Source organism: Amblyomma maculatum, chromosome 6 (assembly GCF_055883805.1).
Source record: "Amblyomma maculatum isolate TAMU_Amacu chromosome 6, ASM5588380v1, whole genome shotgun sequence".
Classification (NCBI taxonomy): Eukaryota; Metazoa; Arthropoda; class Arachnida; order Ixodida; family Ixodidae; genus Amblyomma; species Amblyomma maculatum.
Window position 1 is genome coordinate 17,179,997 of NC_139349.1, and position 23,095 is coordinate 17,203,091.

General features: G+C 44.0%; 1 protein-coding gene across 1 annotated transcript in view; it reads left to right on the top strand.

Annotated features, from left to right (window-relative positions):
• LOC146185171 (uncharacterized) overlaps positions 1–17,142 on the top strand; it is a 45,685-nt gene extending 28,543 nt beyond the window's left edge. The window contains exons 3-5 of the mRNA XM_084607766.1: positions 7,529–7,957; positions 9,806–10,002; positions 15,612–17,142. Of these exons, the coding sequence (XP_084463892.1) occupies positions 7,529–7,957; positions 9,806–9,988 (612 nt within the window). The 3' untranslated portion in view covers positions 9,989–10,002; positions 15,612–17,142. The remainder of the gene's footprint in view (positions 1–7,528; positions 7,958–9,805; positions 10,003–15,611) is intronic.
• The last annotated feature ends 5,953 nt before the right edge of the window (positions 17,143–23,095 follow it).

A 23,095-nucleotide genomic window follows, 5' to 3' on the forward strand; every position in this document is an offset into this window, starting at 1 on the left:
CTCTCGCGTCATACCCTTAAAGCATGAGCTTAAGTGTCCCCAATAATGTAGCACTTTACACTGATAGGGCGTGATAGGGGAATAATGTAGCAGGGAAAAGAAGCTCGCGCTTTTGCTTTCGCAATTCAACTAGGGTTAACCAGAACTAAACCACAACTATGTTATTTTTTATTTTACTGTAATCACCTCCCTCCTATGTGGATCTACAGTATATGCTATCCGTAACCCGTTTTATACGATCCCTTTTGGCCAGATTAGTGGCATGATAAATTGCCTTCTGGCCTGCCTGCCTGCGATTGCTAACTAGCTGTTGTGAGCTAACGAAAATAAAGCTTAATCATTTATTTATTTTATTTCATTTACAAATACTATTAGCCATTCTGGGCTGTTACAAGGTAACTCGTAAATATATGCTTGCAATCAGGCACCCCATTTTATATAAATTCATCATCCATTTCAGTCAGACGAATGCCAGTCTGCAGCAGCAGCGTGTGGCGAAAGCAGCTGGCATCCAGCCACAAAAATGACAAAGTAGCAGGTACCGCCGTCAAAAACAGCCATTGCCATTTGCCGCACCCACCGTCTAACCACAGACTATGTCATGCAGCCAGTGCTGACGAACTGGTCGTTTACCACATAAGACCAAGGCTTCTTCAACCCGATGGCAAGTACCTATGCTAGGAGCCAAAATTTATCCAGCATTTAAAAAACAGGAGTCCTTGTAGAATACAACCTCTGCATTACCAATTGCCCGTTTGTGTGAACTTTTCGACTGCGCCCTTATTATTATCAGTATGCTCACATAAGCAGCTGAGGATATTCATCTTGTTTACCCTGCTTTGAACAACCTTGTGCACCGAAAGTGTAACAAACAAAACGTCTCTAAGTTTTTAAAATCTAAATTTCTGCGACAAACTAAGATGGAGTGAAGAGCAAGGCGCCTGTCTACTGTGCCAGCCCAGTGCACGTTAAGGTCCATAGATGGCTGAAACTTGCGGAGATCTCAACTTCGACGTCCCTCAGAGTCTGGGGGACTTTACGGCTTTAAAACCTGTAAACTGATCCTAACTAAACCAATGCATTCAAGTTTTCAAACAACAGTGTAATGGCCCGTTCTTCAGATCCCTGGCCTCGGCATTATGAGAGCAAAACTATGGGCCCGGCTCAGACAGGCTGGTGACGTGGCCGTGCACTGACCGGCTGTCAGTTTGTGCGACGTCACGTGACCGCATGACATGGCCAAGTTTCCAGTGTTTGCCTAATCGGGCTTCACCTTCGAGATGGATAGGCGAGATCAGAATGTAGCTTTCCAAAACGTTTTCATCCCAAGTCAGACACCCTCAGGTCACCTAGGCACGTTCATACGAGATAGTTTAAGAGGGGCTTGTTATCTGCATCAGGTAACCTGTCATAAAAGTTGGTGCCTTACGACTGTATGCTAGTAAGCATGTGTAGGATGGTAAAGGCGCAAATAAGAGATGACTGACTAAGTGAGTGGCAAAGGGAATAAACACGTTAGAGTTCCCCTCTCCCCCCTCCCCCCTCTAACCCCAGAACACACAATTTTTTCTGCTTTTACCACAACCCCCTTCCTTTTGTCGGCCGCATTTTGTTGAGCTGCTGGTCTCGATTTGCGGTAGTACTTGAACATTGCTACAGAAGCTGCTCTAAAGCTGCTTTAAAGCGCCTTTGAAAGCAGCTTAAGCAATTCGAAAAAAAATTGCTGGCGATAACATTACTTTCATAATGCAAGATTTGAGCGCAGCTCATCAGCTGTTCCACCTTTTCAATAGATTGAGGCAAATATTTCCAGCAAGACAAGTATCTACTATTTCAGAAACTTTTTAAAGTTTTCACGCACCTTCCTTCGAGAAACACTCCACTAACAGTTCTTGACTGTCATGAAGGAAGCCTTGTGGTGGGAGAAATGAAGACAGCAATTAAGTTCTTAGGACGTTGCGGGAGGCAGCGCGTGGGCCCATAGGAACGTCGCACGGCAAAGAGATAGGAGCGACTGTCTGATGCCGCTGACGCCGCCAGCGAATCAAGACAACGTGGCTCTGCGTTTCGGCCTGGGGATGGATGCAGACACCATGTTCCGGTGATAGCGAGCCGGTGCTTCGACAACCGGAGAACACCGTCGCCTCCACGCAGGAAGAAAGGGGCGGGAGAGCGGGTGCAGCAATTGGAGAACACGCGCGGTCGTCGCCACGGAGGAAGGGGGGGGGGGGGGTGCTGAGCGGGGGGGGGGGGGACTGAGAGGGGGGCGGAGCTGGTTACGAGACCGACGCCGACGAAGACGCGAAATGGAGGAAAGGGCGCCAAAGATAAATTTCCCTAAGATTAACGCAGTCTTCATTACACGATGTTGCAAAATGTCCCGAGCTCATGTGGACTTGTTACTTGTTTTTGGCGTGGTGAACAGTTTTCACCTATACCTGTCATGGGCTAGATCACGCCCGTTATCATGCTGAGGAATGTGCGCACCCCATAGCACAATAGAAACAGTAGCTTGCAAATACTACACTCCGCACGCACCTAACCAACCTATGACACCAGCAGCACAGATTCGTTCCATGAATATATTTGTGTTATAGGGCATGGCTGGCATCAAGGAGCGCTTATTATAAACATTCAATTACGCCTCGTTGAAGTGTGACATTTGACATCGGATATCAGAATCCCATATAGAGTGTGGACTAATGATTTTGTTTCGATCTGTGGAAATGAAAAAAAAAAAAATCGCCAGAGTTGCACTTAAGGGGCAAGTAAAAGAAACGTGGAAGGTTCTTTTCAAAATGCGAGTACTACTTTTATGCTTGTTCGGGGAACCTTGATCATTCCTTATTGACAAATAAAAGTTTAGGGCCAAATATTTTCGGGAAATGGTTACTATGTAATTTCTGTAAAAGCACTGGCGGTAGCTATGACAGGCGCACATGTGACTTGTTTTCAAGCCCGTGACGCGCGAAACCACGGCGCCGCACGTAACGAGGATTTTGCAAGCCTGTAGACCTATGCTTGTTTTTTCCACAGTTGGTTTCGTCGCTTCAGACTCACAAAATTAATCATGAAAGACAACCTTGCAGCGTACTAAAATGAGGTCTTTCACCGGACCTCTTCGTAGCTTACAATCATGTTTGTCTCAACCACCTACGTGGGCCAAGCATGCCATTTCTGTATAACATTTTATGTGGTTTGGCCATATCAATACTTCATTTCAGAAGTATATTCTTTGAAGTGCTCCGAACACCGCAATTTTATTTCGATTGAAGAATACTATAATTCGGACTCGGGCACCCACGACTGAAAATAATGCAAAACATAAATATTTTCTAAAATGCTGCATGCTAAGAGAATTAATGTAATTTGCTGGATTGTGCGCAGCGAAGTGATCGAGATAAGAAAAACTATTTTTAACCGATCTGTCATGGTTACTGTCATATCCAGCAGCTGCGTAAGAGCGCACTGCTTTCCTCTTATGCATTTAGAGTTATGACACATCGAGCAACCTTGGAATTCAAGACAGAATTCTAAACATGACACTAAGGAGTGGTAAACTTCAGTCATCTATAGCGTTAACTCATTTATAAGGGACATGCACTGGGGAGCAGTTTTTGTCTCTTATATGAGAGGTCCCTTAAAAGCAGGACACCACGTTCACATTTTATACCTGGCCGTTATTTTGAAATGGGCATCGTGCTGCTAAAATAGGAAAAAAAAGAAAAGGTCATATCCTGTCACAAAAACGTTATTATAGCTTTCATTCACATATCGAATTTGCTTGCTGGACCACCACACACTGCCCACACTCCGCAAGTACTGAAATAGTTGTAAATATTTGTCTGCATTGATGCTGTTCAACACATTCTCTTTAAGCTTGAAATCAGGCCAAGAAGCTCTATATTGCAGCGATTCCAAAGTGCGATCGCGAAGTGGCACTGCAACTAGCGCAACTAAGTTATGTGTCTGGTAACACTATAAGAACTCAAGTCAAAAAAGCGCCACAAAATCATAAAATTAGCGAAAACTGTAAAAATCACGAGCAAAAGTATCACTCAGAAATGTATGCTGGTTTGAGAGCGGATAACAGCGGCTGCGAGTAACAACCCTGTGAATGTCGCTACTGAAACGAAAAATAAATGAAAAACAAAAGAGGCATTTTGGTAGGAGTTAAAACTGGTTCAACAGCAAACAGAGAAGTTTATTTGTCCTCGCCAGAGCAGAACCACTTCTGTTTTAATGTCATTTGCTGTGGTCTTGCTTTGGCTGTCTCGCTTTCTAGGCACAATTGCTTATTTATGTCAGCGGCACTCGCTGAGCGCTTTCTTTGCATTTACCAGACAGATGTGTCGCTCATACAGCAATGCAACGTAATAGACAATTTCCGCTGTATTCTTCAAACTAGTGGACACAACATCTACGGTGATTCTTGATAGGAAGCTCCGCTAACTGGAAATCTCAATAGGCACTTCTGGTATGCTCGCGTAGATGTTCGCATGTGCAGTCGCGTTCGTGCTCTTTGTGGCAAGCCTGAAAGGTTCTCAGCATTGCATTCCCACTGCAAGGGCTTCTTTTAGCTATTTCATAGCTGACTGACCTGCTCTTTGTTTGCTGAAGTTATAATTAATAATGACGGCGCAGGTACGTGTCTCTTTTGTTTTCACAGTAGTTAAAGCTGAACCTGGCGATGAATGGTGCCGCATATGTCCGTTACAAGCAAGACTGAGTACCAAAATTTAAGGCTAAATTATCCTTTATAACCAATTTGTCTGCTACATCCAATGTCTATTAAAAAAGAGGTCCAATTAATGAAAGTCATAGGGCGGCAAACCATTTAGGTGAATGGTGTCTCTTATACCCGATTGCCTGTTACATCCATGTCTCTTATAACGGTGCTCAGCTGTCTATAAGCGGTTTGCGAGGAGTATGCCCCTTAAACGAATTGTATAACGACAATTTCGGTTTAAAATATAGGCGCTTTACTCGTTGATCTGTGACAGCGGGAGCGCAGAAATAAACTGACACATTCCTTCGTTTTGTTTTAAAAGTAAGAAGACAGTACTTATTTATGACATGATTTTATAGATCTACCCTTACGTGTAAAGGTGGAATTTGATATGTAGTTTATGCCGGCTCCCACCTCACAAATGCTGGCATCTGCTTCGGCGCTATTCCCCGCTTGAGAGTAGCGAAACAGTTTGTGTAAACATTTCATGTTCCAATGCGCGTTTCATTCCGATTTGATTCGCTTGTGACAAACCCTAGCAAAATAGGATCATGAGGTATTGCTGCGTATGAAATTGTCACAGCAGTTCCATTATGTGGCTTTGGAAGATATACTACAAGTTTTTTATTTATTATAACCAGTTTTCTCTTACTTTTTTCTATGCGCATTCCCTGATACCGACTACTGCACAAAAACATTGAAGCACTGTGAGGCATGTACCAGACTTAAATAAATAAAGGTTCTGCAACGCTGGACAGAGGTAGAAAGGAATTAGCAGATACACCAACACTTGCAGCGTGAACGATGAAACGCGTACCTAACAAAGGAATAGAGTCACACAATACTTCGTGCGGAAATTTCCACCGTACTTCATACAACACATTTAATTATAGGCACACGGTGGTGTAGTGTACAATTTCTTACCTCCCCTTTCGCTACAAAATGGCAGAAATGAATACCTTTGAATAATAAGTGCACCGGAGTGTCTTTAGTGCTTTGTTCTCTCCATCAACTCCAGAAATGAGGCAGCTGCTAGGCGCCTGCTACTGTTATATGAATTTGATATTTAAATTCTTAACGAGGAGCTTCACAGCTGTTAAATCCTTGTATTAACCACTTTGTAACCAAACACCAAGACGCCGCATATCATTCACATACGTAAGTTATACATTTCAAGTGTATGAACAGGTTTTGAGCAAAGATGGACTTTGAAAAAAAGCTTCCGGAGATTGGCTGCGCAGCAGTCGCAGTACAAGCTGAAACTATGCCGTTCTCTAATAATCTCCTTTTAAATAGATGCTGCTCTCACTGAGCTCAAAGCATGGTTCAAATTTTGTGTAGTAGTCCATAAGTTTTTCTTATTTTCACCAGTTCTGCCTCTTTATTAAATTACCACAATTCTGGGCCCTAAGTATTTTGTGTTTGACAAGGAAGGATCAGGGCTCAGAACCACTGCTGGAATTTACGGCGTTAAGCTAGAAACTAATTTTTATGTCCTCATTTGAATGTCATAGTGATGAAAACCTAAACTAAATAGTTATTGATTTTAACCCTGGTTATAGAAAGGTTATAGGTATAGAAATGTGTATTTTTTTTTTTTTTAACGCGGGCTTCATATTTGTGCGTCAAAAAAGTATTAAACCTCCAATAACGCTCTTCTGAGTAAAGTATGAATAATGCCTCTTAACACGCGCAAATTTGTGGTTGACGTGAAAGCGAAAAACAATATTTAACAAAAAATATTGAAGTCTCAAATTCGAGATTGTAGTGTACATGTAAAAGCTGAAGAAATGTACGTTCTATTGTATGGGCGTCAAATGTAAAGTTTCAGTGTTTTTACAACACAAGACAATTCTATAAAGCCTCTAAGAACTCAAATTTTCCACAAAACATCACTATAAAAATTAACAAATTGCTAAATAATCTGAAATCTAAATAAATTCTTAATCATCAGGTTGAAAATTACTAAAAAAAAATAGTTTTTTTCGCACAACAATAATATGGCCTTAAGAAGCGCCAGGAAACTGGCAACAGGGCTAGTTGACGTATTTGAAAGAACATCGCAGAAATAAAATAATAATGCACGATCTATCAAGATCTACGCTTACGTTACCCTTCCCCGTGAGCTGCAGCAGTATGTCAATGTGTTCCTTTATGCATTCAAGTCTCTTTTCGTTGTTCTAGTGTAACGGGAGCCCATTACACTTCCAGGCGGTCGCCATCTGATAAGCCCGCCACATTGGCTCCGAGGCTTTGTCGTTTGATCTCAAGATCACAGGCTCGCTGTCGGACCGTTGAAAGCGTATTTCGATGAAGGCAAATCATAATAAAAGACAAGGGGGAGAGACAGGACTTCAGCGAAGCGAAATATTTAGCGCCCAGAAAGTCCTTGGCCACTGTAAACAAAGCCAACTAGTCCAGATTCTGATCTTCGAATAGCCAAGCTCGCCAGTTTGGGTAAGGCGGGTGTGGGGAAAGTGAAAACGCCCACTAGTAGACCGACATCAGCGCCCGTTAAAGGGCTGCAAGTGTTCTATACTAATTCGTACTAATTGGCAACACCTCATGGGAGCATCTGATATGGGTCATGTGTCGCTTCAAAATGGCGAAACCAAGATTTACATATTTCCTAATCTGCTCGGTGAGCTTAGGATTAGTCCTTGTGGTAGCTTAGTCGATAATCCCGGCCGCTAACGTTGATCTGCGTCGATAACAAACTGAACAGATGAGTGCGACATAGCGGAAAATCTTAACAGGCCGTACTGCGTTAGATGCCTGATGTGAGCTGCACTGTCGCAGTTGGTGCTAGCCGCGGCGACCACCGCCTCTGCGACTCTGCACTGTCACCTGCTCAAGGGAGGGCCGGGAGGAAGACCCATCTTCGGTGGAGGAGGCCCCGGTCCATTCATAGGAGGAGGACCGGGAGGCTTCAAAGGCGGCTTCGGCGGTGGCTACTCGGGTGGCTACCGCTCTGATTTCCAGAGCGGCTACGGCGGCGGCGGCTTCGCACCTTCCGGACCCTTGTTTGTGTCCGGCCCCGGAGGGTTCGGCGTGGGGCCAGCCGTAGGAGGAGGCTTCGGCCCGAGTCTAGGATATGCGCCCTCCGTAGGGCCGGCGGCTGGCTTTGGGCCCGGAGGTGCGGTTCCAGCTCCGCTAACGTTGTCCAGGCCACCTGCGGCCACTTCGACTTTCATCCCGGGTGGTCAGACCAAGGTGATCCTCGTCAAGGTAACGTTCACAATCTCGCCGCATAACACATTCAAGCTCCGAATGAACGCACGGGTTCCTGGTTCTGTATATTTGGGACGTCGGGGTACACATGCATCTGAGGATATAAATGTTTAAATGACTTACAATAGTGAGGTGTGTGTTTTGTTGAAATAATTGTAAAAAGAAAAAACCTTATCTATCATCGTGTGGTTCGAGGCAAGGTGGGACTTATTTTTCAATAATAAAATCTAATTCATTTGTAATCTCCCGAGGAGCACGTATTTAGCTTCCTGAAAATATCTTTGGCATCAAGAGCTCAAAATGGCCTTTTTTTTTTGTGATAATGTCGAGCGAAAAATAGCGCTTGTCATCGTCATTTTCTGAATATAACTCAATGCAAAATTCTGAAGGATGTTATACACTTTCTTGGAGACTATACATTAGTAAACACAATTGTCCAATATTGTCAACAACGCATTTTTCATGAACAGAACTCGAATAAACATCTTAAGTTCAATTGTGTTTTTGTGACTAACAAACAGTAATTGGGGGGGGGGGGGGCGACAATTTGGTCACACTGTAGGGGAAAAAATAAAGTTTTGCCTAAATCGAATAATTTTAGCCGCAATGAAAGAATAAAAACTTCAACATTTATACGCAATTTGAGGACTACATCGCGCATATCTTTAAAAAACGGGCATGAGCGCGAAAAAAACAAACAAAAAAACAAATGCATGCAGTACTGTGCGAAAATTTCGCCAAATTTGCAGCTCTAAATAAATCGGCAATGTTTTATAAGATCCATTTCAAATTTTATATGCAAAGGACTTATTACGACTAACCTACAGCCAATTTTCGAAAACGTTTCTATATGGAACAATGAGTGCAATTTCGACCATGCCGATATGTAGCGGGTCTAACCTAGGGGAAGAGCGCGGGGGGAGAGGGTGGGGACATTTCTTAGGAGTGAATTGGCTCTCTTCGGAACACCCGTTCATCCGGATATGCAGATAACTACGCGACTGTATGAAACAACTGGCGGTATTTCCTGAAAAAAACGAGTACGTGGTTGCCTGTTTAAAACCCCGAAGAATGCGGAAGAAAGCTCTTTGAATGTAATTCTGAGTGCTTTGTTTTGCTTCAGTAGCATTTAAAAGAAATAAATAGTCTGAGCGCTGAACCATATCGCGGGCCTGCGAGTAGCGACTGGCGAACGTGCACGATTATACTCAATAGCTGTTTTCCATACAAAACACTCGGGATAAGTCGCATAAGTCCCAGGTCACTGGCAGCGTGTATGAAACATTTGCCGCTTACCGACCTACCGCCAAATGGCGACTCTTAGACGGAGCCTTTTGAATGAAGGCGATTGCCCCGCCGATATCTAAGCCATGTATTACGCTGGCGATCGGCAAGTTGACCAGGTGGGGCCTCTCTGGACCATATTAAGCAATACGTTGGTAACAATTTCGCACGCAGGTCGAGAAAGAAGTAGCTGCTTTTGTGTAACTGACATACTGGAGAAGCGCCTAAGCGCGGTTGTAAACATCATTGGGTGAGAAAAGTTTGTGTTCATTTTATTGTCTAGTAGAACAGCATGTAACGATGGGCGGAACGCGAAACTGCGCTGGCAGACAGACGGGATGGGAGACAAAAGAAAGAAACATGCACTGTCTGTCAGCTCATGTATCCGTCCGCTGTTTCCCGTCTCGTATGTCAGCGCTGTTTCGCCCTATTCATGTAACGATGAATTTGTTACCTCTTTGGTTTTAAACTTGCCGTAATGATCATGACAAGCATCAAGCTTATATGTTGCTTTGAGTCTGTGCTTTTTGCAAGTAGCAGCGCACCCGAACCTTTGCGCAGGTCAAGCACTTAGGCACCACCACACACCATCCGACGGGGTTCGGCCCCGTGGGTGGCGGAGGACCCCTGGTGGGTGGCCCTTTCGGTGGGCCTGCGGGACCCGCAGCGCCCCCTTTCGGGCTCCCCAGCACGGCGACCGGATACGGGGGGTCCGTCAAGCACGGAAAGGGCGGCTGGTGGTAAACATCAGACTCGAGGTGAGTGGTTTTCGTCAGCTATGCGACGTTAAAATCATCTAACCAAACGCTTATCTGATTTGGCTTGCAATATAATGCAGTGTTAACTGCTGGGGAGCCTTGAATGCTCTACACAATAAATCTCACTGCAGGATGCAAATTTTATTCTGACAATGTCATCGCTGGGAGAGAGGAACCAAAGTTTCTACAGTGCGTTGAATATCTAGTCAAGTAAAATTTGATTAAGCTAGTTACCTTAGAATAAACCTTATCTGTCAGGTTCAAAAGCGAACGCGAGTTCCACTGCAAGGATCAGACCTGGTGGTGGACGCGCATCACATGAGGCAATGTGACGTCTACGCGAGTATTCTTCATGGAAATGTATGTAGGGCTGAATATGCGTCTTAGTTGGCGTTGACGAACGACATGGCGGGGAAAGATTCGCGAGGCGTAAATCAGGTTTACAAGCAATGCTTCCAAACTGGGATCGGATGAAGGCGATACCGTTGGCGGAGTATCTACTTTTAAATTTGCCCTTTTGTTTCGCATTGTGTGTACTTCTTGGTGAAAAGAGCGAGATGTGACCTCATATGCGAAAACGAGGGGCAAGGCGGACGGACGAAGAGGCGGCCACCTGCTATAATTACAGAGATGCGAATTGCAGTGTATAATTAGACCTTAAGGAAAATGCCTAGCCATTTTGTTTTGCTGGTGTGCAGAACTGCTCAGTAACACTGTAACACTGCGAAGTTGCAATGCATATGCTCAGTTTTGCATTCTGTTAGTACTGATCCTGCTTTTCAGACGCGCCGTATACATTAGATAAATTTTCAATCGAAACACCTGTGGCCATTCATTCAAGTGTTCTAGTTATCCTTACATAAGGAAAATATACAAGCCTTTATTTAAATAAAGATAGCAGTACAACGCTTTCACACGCTCAAGGATGGAGGTCATTTTCAATTGTGTCGTGGCTGACAAGGTCCATGCCATTCAGTATAAAAAAAAAAAAAATAGACCATGAAATACCAAGTTTGCTTTTCTGATTCCTCCTCCCTTGCCTATAGACATGCTGTCAGTGCCAAGTAACAATGCATTTTCGGCCACCCTCTTGTAAGTTCCTTTCAACCTGAGGCGACATGCGTCACGTCGTGAGTTTAAATGGGTCAGAAGAGCTTTTGTTCTCAGTGAGAAGAACAATTATAACAAAACATCACGTCTTACTAGAAGAACAATGCCACGGCTGGTGGGAACTCTCGCTCAAGAAAGCGCGTATGCAGTGGCCAGTGGCGCATCCTGAGAAAAAGAAACACCGTGTTTTTCGTAATGCAGCCCGTGGACTAAACATGCGCAAATATTCGACTTTTATGCTCCGCAAACAATGGTCTATTCTATATTTAGCAATTCAATGTCGGAATATATAGGATGCTGTGTCAGAACGTCATTTTCATTACCCCAAAATTTGTTTTAGTCAGAATTCCGCGGATGTTCCGTGTGCATCAAGTGACTCGCTAGCTGCATACGTGATGGCTGAGACTAGCTTCTCCTATGACAACCAAGATATAAAAGAACAGCCACTATTGCCATAATAAACGGTTCCTATTGTGGTAACCGGGGTGGAATTAGTCATAGTGGGCTGCAACAAGGAAGTCCTCAATAATTAATCTAGCTGGTAACTACTAATGGCGAATACTTTTTTTTTGTTTTACCAGAAAAAAAAAAAAAACCTTATTTACGCAGTCTACGTCTGTGACAAACTAATCCTGACAGGCCTTTTTCTTCGATTCTCATTCATGTTAGAAACGTGCGAGGCCAAAATAGGCGCTATCTGCTATTCTCCTCTGTATTTATTTATTTATTTATTTATTTATTTATTTATTTATTTATTTATTTATTTATTTATTTATTTATTTATTTATTTATTTATTTATTTATTTATTTATTTATTTATTTATTTATTTATTTATTTATTTATTTATTTATTCCTCAAAGGTCCGGGAACATTACATGAGGGGTGGGCTGTGAAATTTAATATGAATACAAAATATCTTCGATGGCGGTTTTATATTGGAGGTGTTAACTAATAACCAAAGGCGCTGCTTTCAATCCATGCCTGTGCAGTTGACTCGCGAACGCGTGAAAACAAAATACTTGCGGAATGCGCCGCCTGGAGCTCCCATCTTCCGGTTCAGTGATACAAGCTTAGAAGCGCGGTGTGTCACCTGGTGCCGAGGCCGTTAAGAGGGTGTGTATTTTTCAGCAGCATGCATGCCGTAACGGATGCAGTGCAATCGCAGTAGAATGTACTCCTATAGGAATGTCGAAGTATCGAAACCAGCGTGGATGAAAATGTGCCACTCATATTCAGGCTATTTTTCCTTTCGGAACTCTTCCAACAGGCATGGCTTGTTTTGCAAGCAATCACAGCTGCATGAATTATGTTTTAGGCTTGAAAATCGCTCCAATGAATAAGATTAAAATTTCGTGCTGTTAGAAACTGAAATACCCGACAGTGCTGCTTATGCAGCATAAGAAACTAAATATCCCCGTAGGAAATCGGACGTGCTACTTTTTCTGTCAAATGTACTTTCAACGGAGGCAGCAGACATTCTTGATCCTTTCGCCGACAAGCATTGCGGAAAGCGACAAGCATCAATGAATGGCTGTTTCGCAATAACAGAAGGAAAATTTCCACCCAAAAGAAAGGCGTTTTGGTTGAGAAACACGTCTGAAGTATCCTTTTGAGGGACATTGCGCGCTAGCTCCTGCGACTAGAGGCAGAGTAATATAGAACAACGTAGACTGTCAAATTACTTCCGTTGTTTTGGTGTTATTTTGTCTTTATGCCGTGTGTGGATTCGAAGGTTGAATCTGGTGCACACCTGTCTCATCTTGGCTTTGTGGAACACACTTCTGTATACTCTTGTTTTTCTGTGCAGCTACGATTGACCATTTCTCAACTTATTTAGGTAACCTTATTCTTTGGCGTCCTCTTGAAGGCACACTTGTTTTTGTAAGCGAACTACACCTGAAAATGTCTGAGAAGAAAAAAGCAACGTCCTAGTTCGATCCTTACAATCCGAGTTAGTTGTATTGACAGCAACTCCGTTTCAGCGTAACTTCTTTGCTTTTGGACAGTCCTGTAGAGAGCATCCGTTTATGCAAAACTGCAATCACATCCACGTATTTCCTTACAGAATATACTTGCCGGCTCTATTTGCAAATGATGGCTTAGCCATCGTCAGGCTTTTACTCACAGATTCAAAACCTTCTCGATAGCAGAGAGCTATTTCTAGTGTTATATTAAAATAGAGACTATTGCCTATTTTATTCGCTAAATGAATCTAAAGGAGTGAAATTTATGCATTTCCAGTAGGTACCCAACTTGGCTAGATCATTATACATAGGTGTCTGATTGTTTTGACGAACAGAATTTCATATAAACCTAAACTTGACCGCTCAGCTGTCTTCATAAATGCATGCGACGAAATATAGCACACTTCTAAGTCTGCAATATTCAAGCCTGATTTAAACTCCGTGCTACATATGGAGCCTGCAAGCGTAAGTATTATTCCTGGGCATTGCGACTCCTTTTGGATTGAGATAAAATGCGGAAAAGCGTGCGTACTGATATCTAGATTGTTGGAACTTAGTGTAAAGGTCACTCCGAACTCCTGCGCCTCGATGTTAGAAAAAAACCATGTGTGCTGCAGAATGGTACGCTTCGTGTGGTGAACGGTATTGCATTTTGATATAAAACTTCATTCTTCTGAACAATCATTCTGTCTTGATAATTAAGAAAACATGCTGTATTTATTATCAGCATAAGGATGAAACCACGACCAATTTTTGTTTGCCTTATAACAGTTTAGACGTAGCTCTGTTCCACAATAACTAAGAAGTTCCCAGGTTGTTTTATTGCTGATGCCTCATTCCATCTTAAGGCATCTGACGAAGAACGATGATCTGTGAAATATTTTGTTGCTGCAGTTGACATTGTGGCTAGTTGACGTTAACAACTAGAGGTAAAACATTAGCGACATTGAAGGATTACCTGCACTAAACTTTCATACGCAGTGGGTGCGTTTAACAAAGGCCAGCCAGCGTAACGTGCCACAGCACCAATAACGCAAGCAACGTGAGGAGCGTTATGCAAACGAAAGACAAACAGCATGGAAAGCTTGAACAGCTATTCTTCCGCCGACACCTTCTCGCTCGCAGCGGACAATGGACACCGCATCGTGGCTGGCCCTAATGATCTCTGCACGACTCGACCTATGAAAGTGTTTTTTTTTTTTTCGAGTCCCACTGAAGCCCGGAGGTCGACACGTTCCATTCTCGCGTCACATCACTTTTTAGTTACTGTCTAGGCAATCCCAGTTTCGGACCCATGCCTTTACATCTAAAAACACACGCAAAGGACAAAGTTCAGGCAGGTTGTACAATCGTTTCTCCGAACCGCAGGGATTTCGGCGCGATGTTTTCATGAACGCTGTGTAGATCCGACTCTCCACGGTACAGACCTCCCTTTCTCTCTGTACTACGCTACACACTGCCAGGCAGCAGACTACTTGAAAAACTACTACAAACTACTTGAAAGTTGGTGTTCTCCCGGGCAAGCTCATTCGCTTCGTAAAGTTCTGGCACGGAGTAAGACCGAAGTATCCCTCGTCCGGCAAAGCAAAGAGGGGTCAATAGCCAGTCGTGTCTAACGCATGTGGCATCAACCTCGCGCTTTCTTTTTTATTTGTTTGCCAGTGCTCTTGCCACTTCATTCCACATTTGCGTAGCCGTACCTCCCGACCACGCTTCCCTCAATGACTGCAGGCCCTTAAGCCGTGCGGCATGTTAATGATCACTGGAGGCGATAACGCTGGCGCCGCGGCCACGTTCGACACAAAGAGCGAAAGGTTTCGCCTCGCCTCGCGTCCGTCGAGGGTCGTCTGCTTCGGAACTGGAAAACTGTAGAGTAGGCCGAGGCGTCTGAGCTAGTCAGCGCTCGTATAGAGGCGCAATCGCGCTTGGCAGTGATTAACGAGCGCTGGGGCGAGTGTTACTGCTGCTTGTTGCTGTAGCATGCGACTTCAGACGCGGTAAAAGATTTATGGGTCATTCCTCTGCGCATGTAACGTGTGTCGCTGCTGTATCGCTGCACAGTCGGCGTTGCACGCAGTTCATTAAATACGTGTGTGCCAAACATTGCGTGATCACGACAGTCCTTAAAGAAAACTCACCTCAAAAACACAACGCGCATTCAGCTGAATGAATGCGGGAACCGTGAGGGCCGACCAGCACAGAAATGAGGGGCGTGTAATGCAAAATTTATGTCACGTGTGCTACTCCTTGGCGGTGGTCAAAAATTTACTGGCCAGTGAAGTACGACGAGCTACCCACTTAAAATGCAGTCACGTGATGACCCCGCATATTCGCCGTTTCGTTTGATCACTTTTGTGCATCATATCTCTGCTCATGGTTACGTCCGAGAAAGCTTTGGGCTTACACTGCAAAAAAAAAAAAAAGAAGAAAAAAATCTCTAACAAAATGTACGTACGACCTGAAGAAAAGTGGAACTGCTGTTACTTCGAAAGAACAGCGTGTCTTGTCCTAATTCCTCAATCGCATTTTCGCAGATGTCGAGCAAACCAGCATTAAGGAGCCATTCACATAGGAAGACAAGGAGGAGACCGCACTTTTGCAAGCGTTGTAAAGAAGGACTGGAGTCGCAACGTTACTGAAAACTGACTGCCTGCGCCCCATGTGCTGCTGGTTTTCATCCTCTCCTCATACTGGCCCGCCGTGTGGTGCAGTGGTTAGGGCGCTTGACTACTGTGCCCGAGGATGCGGGATCGAATCTTGGCTGCCGCGGCTGCTTTTCGGTGGAGGTGAAAAGCAAGGTTCCCGTGTACTGTGCGATGTCAGTGCGAGTTAAAGAACCACAGTTGGTCGAAATAACAGAGACCTCCATAACGGCGTCTCTCATAGCCTCAGTCGCTTTGGCGCGTTCAATCTAACAAGCTAAACTAAAATCTCCTGATATTATCGTGGCACTGCTTGGAGTGCACTCTGGGCAGCAAACCTGATACGAACCAGTGCTTCCATCGAAACTCCTTCTATACCGTCCCATCTCCAAGCTAAATGGGCTGATGACACAGGCTACCCCCGGCGGCGAACTTCCTCTGACGTGTCAACTATGCCAGTCACAGCCACTTCACGTGAGCGAGGGAAGGACGGAATCACCTTGTTTCTAATTTAGTTTGTGAACTGCTTGGCTATCTCTAAAGAGGTACACGGCAGTTACTGGAAATCGAGAAGAACTCTTATGTTCACAATATTTTTTTGAATGCGTGATTAGCCACAATTGCATAAGAAAATTATATTGCTCAGTATATATTTTGTACAAATTCTCTTACTGACTCTAATGAAACTGGTTGCCCATGCTCATCTGTATTATAAATGGTGATGAGCAATGGGTTGGGTAGATATGAATATAAGTGCTCCTTAATAATTACCATGTGCATCAAATCAAACTGCGTTGTGGTTCCTTGATTTTTTTAACAATACGAAATCGCAGACCAACACGCAGGATAAAAATGTACACGACGCACAGTGCAGTGTGTCGTCTTCTTTTTACCTGATCCTGTGTGCCGACCTTTGATTTCTATTTCGTATATACCACATTTCCGAGAACTCTGAATAAACTTGCTTTATGTTTTTTTTTCTCTTTTTGTGGAGATATTTTCTCCATATGGTAAGATATATACAATAGAGAATTTTTTACAACAATCACTGTAGTGTGTGGCAAGCGGCCCTGCAGTGGCCGGCTACGTACCGAGTTGGCAAAACAGCCGAGAATGCACGCATTAACGAAAAGCACTTACTGGTCTTGTCCCGTTTTGCTATTTTGCTGTGTCACACGGCATTGTACAGTACTTTGTTGTACACTGCCTTGATGCGGCTTAAAAAGTGTTTGGGTGCACACATACGGAAATGGTGAGTTTTTAAAGAGCGCGATGCGCCTGTTTTAGTATTGTTACAAAGAGATTGAGGCCTCTCAGCTGACAATAAATGAGGATGTGTGAATGTTGTTACACCTCTTGTCTTCATTATTCTGCCCTGTTTGCAAACAAAAAATATTTTTTAACCCTGTCTGTGTATTTAGAGTTACGTTTGGTGGCGCGACATGACTATCTTCATGCGACGGTTGGTGGCTAGCTGCAGTCCTGGTGTTTAGCAGCTTGCTAAGCAGAATGCAGAGAAAGCACGCATCCAACAGGAACACCTTTATCTACGAACAAGCAATATCGCGTACGAGTTCCGTTAACTGTGTAACACATGAAAATTCACAAGTAAACCCATGTTGATTGTTACTGATGAGGGAAGAGGTATTCAGGTGATTCCCAATACTGGTAATATGTATACAGCGGCGGACATATGTAAACGGAGCACGCTTCTGTATTCAAATAAAATCACGCCTTATGCACTGGAGATAGGAAAAACAATATTCGTCAAGTGAAAAGCCACTGGCATCTAGTACCGGTTCGCCGCACAAACCACGACTGCCAGTTTGAACTATGCAACACGGGAAAAATGGTAGCAGGAAAAAGCGTGCTCCGTTTACTTTTGTTCGCATCGGTACATGCTCAAAACGCTTGGAAGCGGCACTTGTGATGGACACTTGATGATATTTTTAGACTGGACTGCGTGACCTCGACCTATGGATGGGAGCTACATACGCCATTTTCCAATCATTAGGCAAATCACTGTCTTCAAGTGATTTTGAAAAAGAAAAAGAAGATACATATATACATATAAAAGCAATTAGTTTGACAATCCATCAAGTCCAGTGGTTTTTGAAGTTTTGACCTCTTTTAGCAGTACAAGAATTCCACGAATATCCGAAATAATGTCATCCGTTGGCTCAGAATGCACCAAGCCGTCCAGTTTCATTGGAACCAATATAGGTTGAAAACACAGAACTAACGAAGGCCTTTAAGCAGTTTGCTTTATCGAGATCGCAAACATCAGTACCATCATGCTCAAGCCGCGGAATATATTGATCATCTTTTCTATTTAGTTTAAAAAACTTGCATAACATCTTCAGGCATTTTGGTATGTGCGAGTGGAAATAAATAATGAATATGTATTTTGCTTCTTTCGCCTCCGTTTTCATTTCGTTTGTCAACAGCTGAAGCTTATCTTTATGCATCTGAGGCGGGTTCTTTTTAAAAACTCCGAAAGCTTGTTTGCCCATAACTACATTGCTTTTTTATTTTTTACTATATATCTCTATTATTACCTATCGCTATCTAATCTTTCACTATCACTAGTATTCATTATATAGCAACTATTTGAAATAAACTACTTTTAATAATTATTCAGCATATAACCACTCGACTAAAATACGCCACCTTCGTTCTCCAGTGTCAGTCTATGACGATGTAGGCACAGCGAAGACGTTGGCCTGTTCTTTAGTTACAGGTAGATAATTTGCCGATTATCTCAGCGGCCTCATTATCTCCGCGAAGGCTCAGCGGCCTCAACGTCGGGCTGCTGAAGCCATCTTCGTAGAATCTAGTCCTACCGCGGTGGGTGCCATTCGAATGGACGTGGAACAAAGAAAATCTTTGCGGTGTGCGATCCCAGAGCACTAACCACCGGTGCGCGAAATTAACCTGTAGCCCTTTACCACACCTCCCCGCATCGCGCACGTTCTACTTACGGCCATTAAGCTGCACATAATACATGGATTTATCGAAGTATCAATCGAAAATAAAAAGCGTTTCCTGCTTCGAGTCGCTTACATTCCTCGTTTTCACACGTAAGAGGCTTGACGTTCGTTTAGTTGATTAGGTGAGCTGAATATTCTAAATCAAATCTAAGGTATAACAACCATTTCCAAGAAAGTACAAAATATATAAGTACTAACTCTAATGCATAGTAAAAAAGAGACAGTGATCCTATCACATGATCATGTAGGGCTGCAGAGTTGGCCTAAATAAACTCTGAGTTTTGTTCATTCGGTGCATCGAGCTGGTAGGTAGTGGTAATCGAGTTTGTTATCCTTAAGATCTAATTACTGTGAAGCCTAGTGCCTGTAAGTTTTAGTATTTGTTTGCGATGTGAATCTCAATCAAATGGTTTCCTGAAACCTAGAAATACTGCTTCGATTTAGCCTTTTTACGGGACAAGAAGGGAACTGGCACTGCTTAATGTGCCATTGAGGTCTCGTTTTTAAATACGTCTATAGTAAATAACAGGAGTGAGCGTTTGTATCTAGGATTTTTGAATTGTTTGGTATTGCTTGGATGTCCGAAAGAGACATCGAGTATGAGGGAAGCCAGCGTAAAAGGCTCCGGATATTGTCAAAACATTTGCTGTGCGTAAGATGAACTGAAATTGCATTACACACAGGCCCCTTGAGTTTTGCTTCCATCGAGAAACAGACGCACCGGCCGGGACCGAACCCACGTCCTAGAAGGGATCGGCACTCGGGCACCCAAACCTCTGACTCACACAGGCGTAGCATATCTATAGAATTTCGTTAGTTTACTATGGAATACATGCCCGAATAGTTTACGATAAGATTTTAACTTGAAAAGACATAACATGGATTTTTCGATTGGACATTAATACTTAAGACATTTCTTCGGTCTTGGTAAGATGCGATATTTTCGCTACGACGGCGTTGCGGCGGTGATATCGGTAGAAGAGGTTTTAACTATACCTCAGTAAGCCGGTTCTAAGAAACACCTCACCGCGCGTAAAGGAAAGAGGGCGGGCAGAAAATACACAAGCGGCCAGTGACCCCGCGCTTGTCACTCAGGTCTCGCAACGTGCTTGTACTAGAAGCGCGCCAGCTCATTTACCTTTCGTTCTGTAAAACCAGGACAGCAGTCTCCGACGGCAGGATTTGGAATTGGGTCTGTTCTTTCTAGCAACTAAGAGAGAAAGCTGTTAAAGCACATTAAAGAACATTTCGGCGTGCATCCAACGCTGTTTGCTTTCTGCACGTGATTTCTTACAAATGTAACCACTATGGTCCTCGCAGAAGGCTCGGTGCTAAAATTTTGTAAGTCATTTTTTTTTTTTTTTGGTCGGATGCAGTTACTCATAAAACTGCCTAGCTGTTGTAGTGTTGCGGGTTCAGTAGTAGATGCAGGCGGCTTATATTTAAACACTTGATTGATGCTTAAAATAGTTGCCTTCTCTGGGGAACTCTGTAGGCAACACGTTTATATATAAAAGATGAGATTACTGCACAAAGGGATAAATAAATAATGGAAGTGCATTATTTTGCAAATGTACTTCACTTCAACCTCTCAAGAACGCTTCCGCGCGTATCGATGGCGAGAGTATACGTGAGATGAAGGTATTCATTCTAAACCTAGATCATCTTTTGCACAGTGGTTAATTTCCGTGGTGAGCAAAGTAGTACTATAAAAGCAGGAACGAAAGAAAACAGTAAGGCAATGACTAACCTTTAATTTAGGATATAAACCGCATATAAATATACCATGTTTCCTCTCTCCCAAAAATGTGCCTATATAATATTTTCCCGTGGTTTTCAATTGTACGAAAGAGGATTGGGCAGAAAAACTTCCCATCGGAAGTTCTACGAGAGAGCATAAGAGCCCGGTGTCGCAGAAAAGCCGGTGTTGGCGTTGTTGACCGCTGTAACGCGAAAATCAAGAATGAATGAAAGAAAAAAAGAGGAAAAAAATCCTCCATGTGTGTGTGTGTGAAACGCTATTGCGCAGTTAACGGTGAAGTAGCCCCGGCCTAGCATCGAGCGCTAAGAGCGCTTTCCACTGAACGCACACTGGGACGCATCAAGCTTATGAAGCGGCGTTCGAGCTTACTGTTTATACTTCATCGCTGGGAAGGCCATAAGAGAAAATATATAAAAAATAAAGATAAAATAGGAGAAATCTACTTTAGTGACTGTTGTTGTTGTTGTGGCTGTAGGAAGAAGAAAAAGAAAATGCACGGGCCTGTTACTGGCTCTGTAGTTGTTGTTGTGGCTGTAGGAAGAAGAAAACGAAAACGTCCAGCCACAGGCCGATATTCATTTGCTGGCAAAATTTTACTAAAGTAATATTTTTAAACACAAAACTTTCCAAACACTACCCTCCGTGTTCATAAATGCGCTTGTTTGCTACGCACCAGAATAACGCCACGTGTGGGCACTCATCATCATCATGGTCGTCGTCGGGGTCACAACAAGGAGGCGTTGCGGTCGGCAGTGAAATATCACACCGGGATGAAAGGGCTACATTGGACATTGGCAACAAAACGTCGCCTTGAGAACTGAAAAAGACTATCAATATATATAGGTGGTGCTGGTAGCCTTGATGCCACGGCGCTACAGGCTCCGCCATAGTCAGGACTTGGCTAGGAATTTTATTGTTCACTTGTTATAAAGCCTCACAACCAATCCAATCCAATCCAAAGTCATGGGCCAGCTGACCTATATTAGTGCCTCCTGTAGTACAGGAAGCATTACGTATATATAGGAGGGAAATCATGATTGATCAAGGCAGGATATCACGACGCAACAGCAGCGCCTGCTACGTAGCTTTGGCTGCTCCATTCGAAATCTTCTCAGCTGCGCTTCGACAACTTGGAAGGCCGTGGTAATGAAGACAGAGGCGACTATTTTTCAAGATGAAATGCACGGGCTTGCTATTGACTCTATAGCTGAGCCACCTCCGCTGCCTCGTGCAGACAGAAGAGAAAATAAGAGGAGTAAGAAAAGGAAGAGGGAGAGAAAGACGCGCGCCGCAACAACAGCCACCGTCCACCACCGAAGCGGTGGCGGGTCTGTAGCTGAGCCACCTCCGCTGCCTGATTGATTTGATTTATAGGAAGGGAAATGTGCGGTAACTGTCTCACGTGTTTTCTGTGGACACCTCAACCGCGCCGTAAGGGAAGGGAAGGAGGTGGGAGTGAAAGTGGAAGGAGAGAAAGATGAGCCGTAGTGAGAGCTACGGAGTAGAGACAGATGAGAAAATAGAGAAGAAACAAAAAGAAGAGGGAGAGAAAGACGCGCGCCGCAACAACGGGCGTCGTCCACCACCGAAACGGTGGCGGGTGCAATGACGGCCTGACAGATAAAACTTCTGAGGCAGGCTAGCCCCCGCCACAAGCAGCAGTGACCTACCTGCCCCAGCTTCATCAGGGGAGAAGATTGCGTGCGGATAGAAGAGAAAATAAAGAAGAAATAAAAATAAGAGGGAGAGAAAGACGCGAGGCGCAACAGCCGTCGTCCACAACCTAAGCGTTGGCGGCTGCAATGAAGGCCTACAACAGACAAAAATTCGGTGACAGGCTAGCCCCCGCCGCAAGCGGCATTGACCTACCAGTCCCAACCCCGTAGGACCAGGAACAGCCATCCATCAGCTTCTAGTGAGTGTGAAACTCTACCGCGTCTAACTCTTAATGGATCAGCTTAAGTGTCACCCAGGGTGTCGCCCTAATTCTTAGATACGATTCAGCAATGTTTTGCATCGCATCCTTCCTTTTGCATCCCTTCCTAATTTGTTTTTATAAGCTGTACATAAGAAAGGTACATGGGACGTAGAAGTACAAAGACTATTGCAAGGTTTAGACAAGTGAGTCTGCTGCATTCCACTACTTTCTACACCTTAACATGGTCGTTAGGAAACTGATTGATTTATTTATAGAAAGGAAAAGGCGTGGTAACTGTCTCACTTGTTTTCTGTGGACACCTCAACCGCACCGTAAGGGAAGTGAGGAAGGTGGGAATGAAAGTGGAAAGAGAGAAAGAGGAGCCGGAGTGGAGGGCTACGGAGCAATTTCAACCATCTGGGGATCTTTAATGTGCGCTGATATCGCACAGCACACGGTCGCCTCTTGTTTCGCCTTCGTCGAAACGCAGCTGCCGAGGTCGGGTTCGAACCCAGGTACTCCGGCGCGGAAGGTGGGAGTGAAAACAGGGCGAAAGAGGTGTGCAGTGGAGGGCTGCAGACCCCCCGCAACAGACGCTTTCGCCTCATCGCTCTTTAGTGGACCAAAGGGCCCCCTGTGACATAAATAACGCTCTTTCTCATTGCTAAACATGAATGCCCACAACAAGCTCAGACAGGGAAACGTA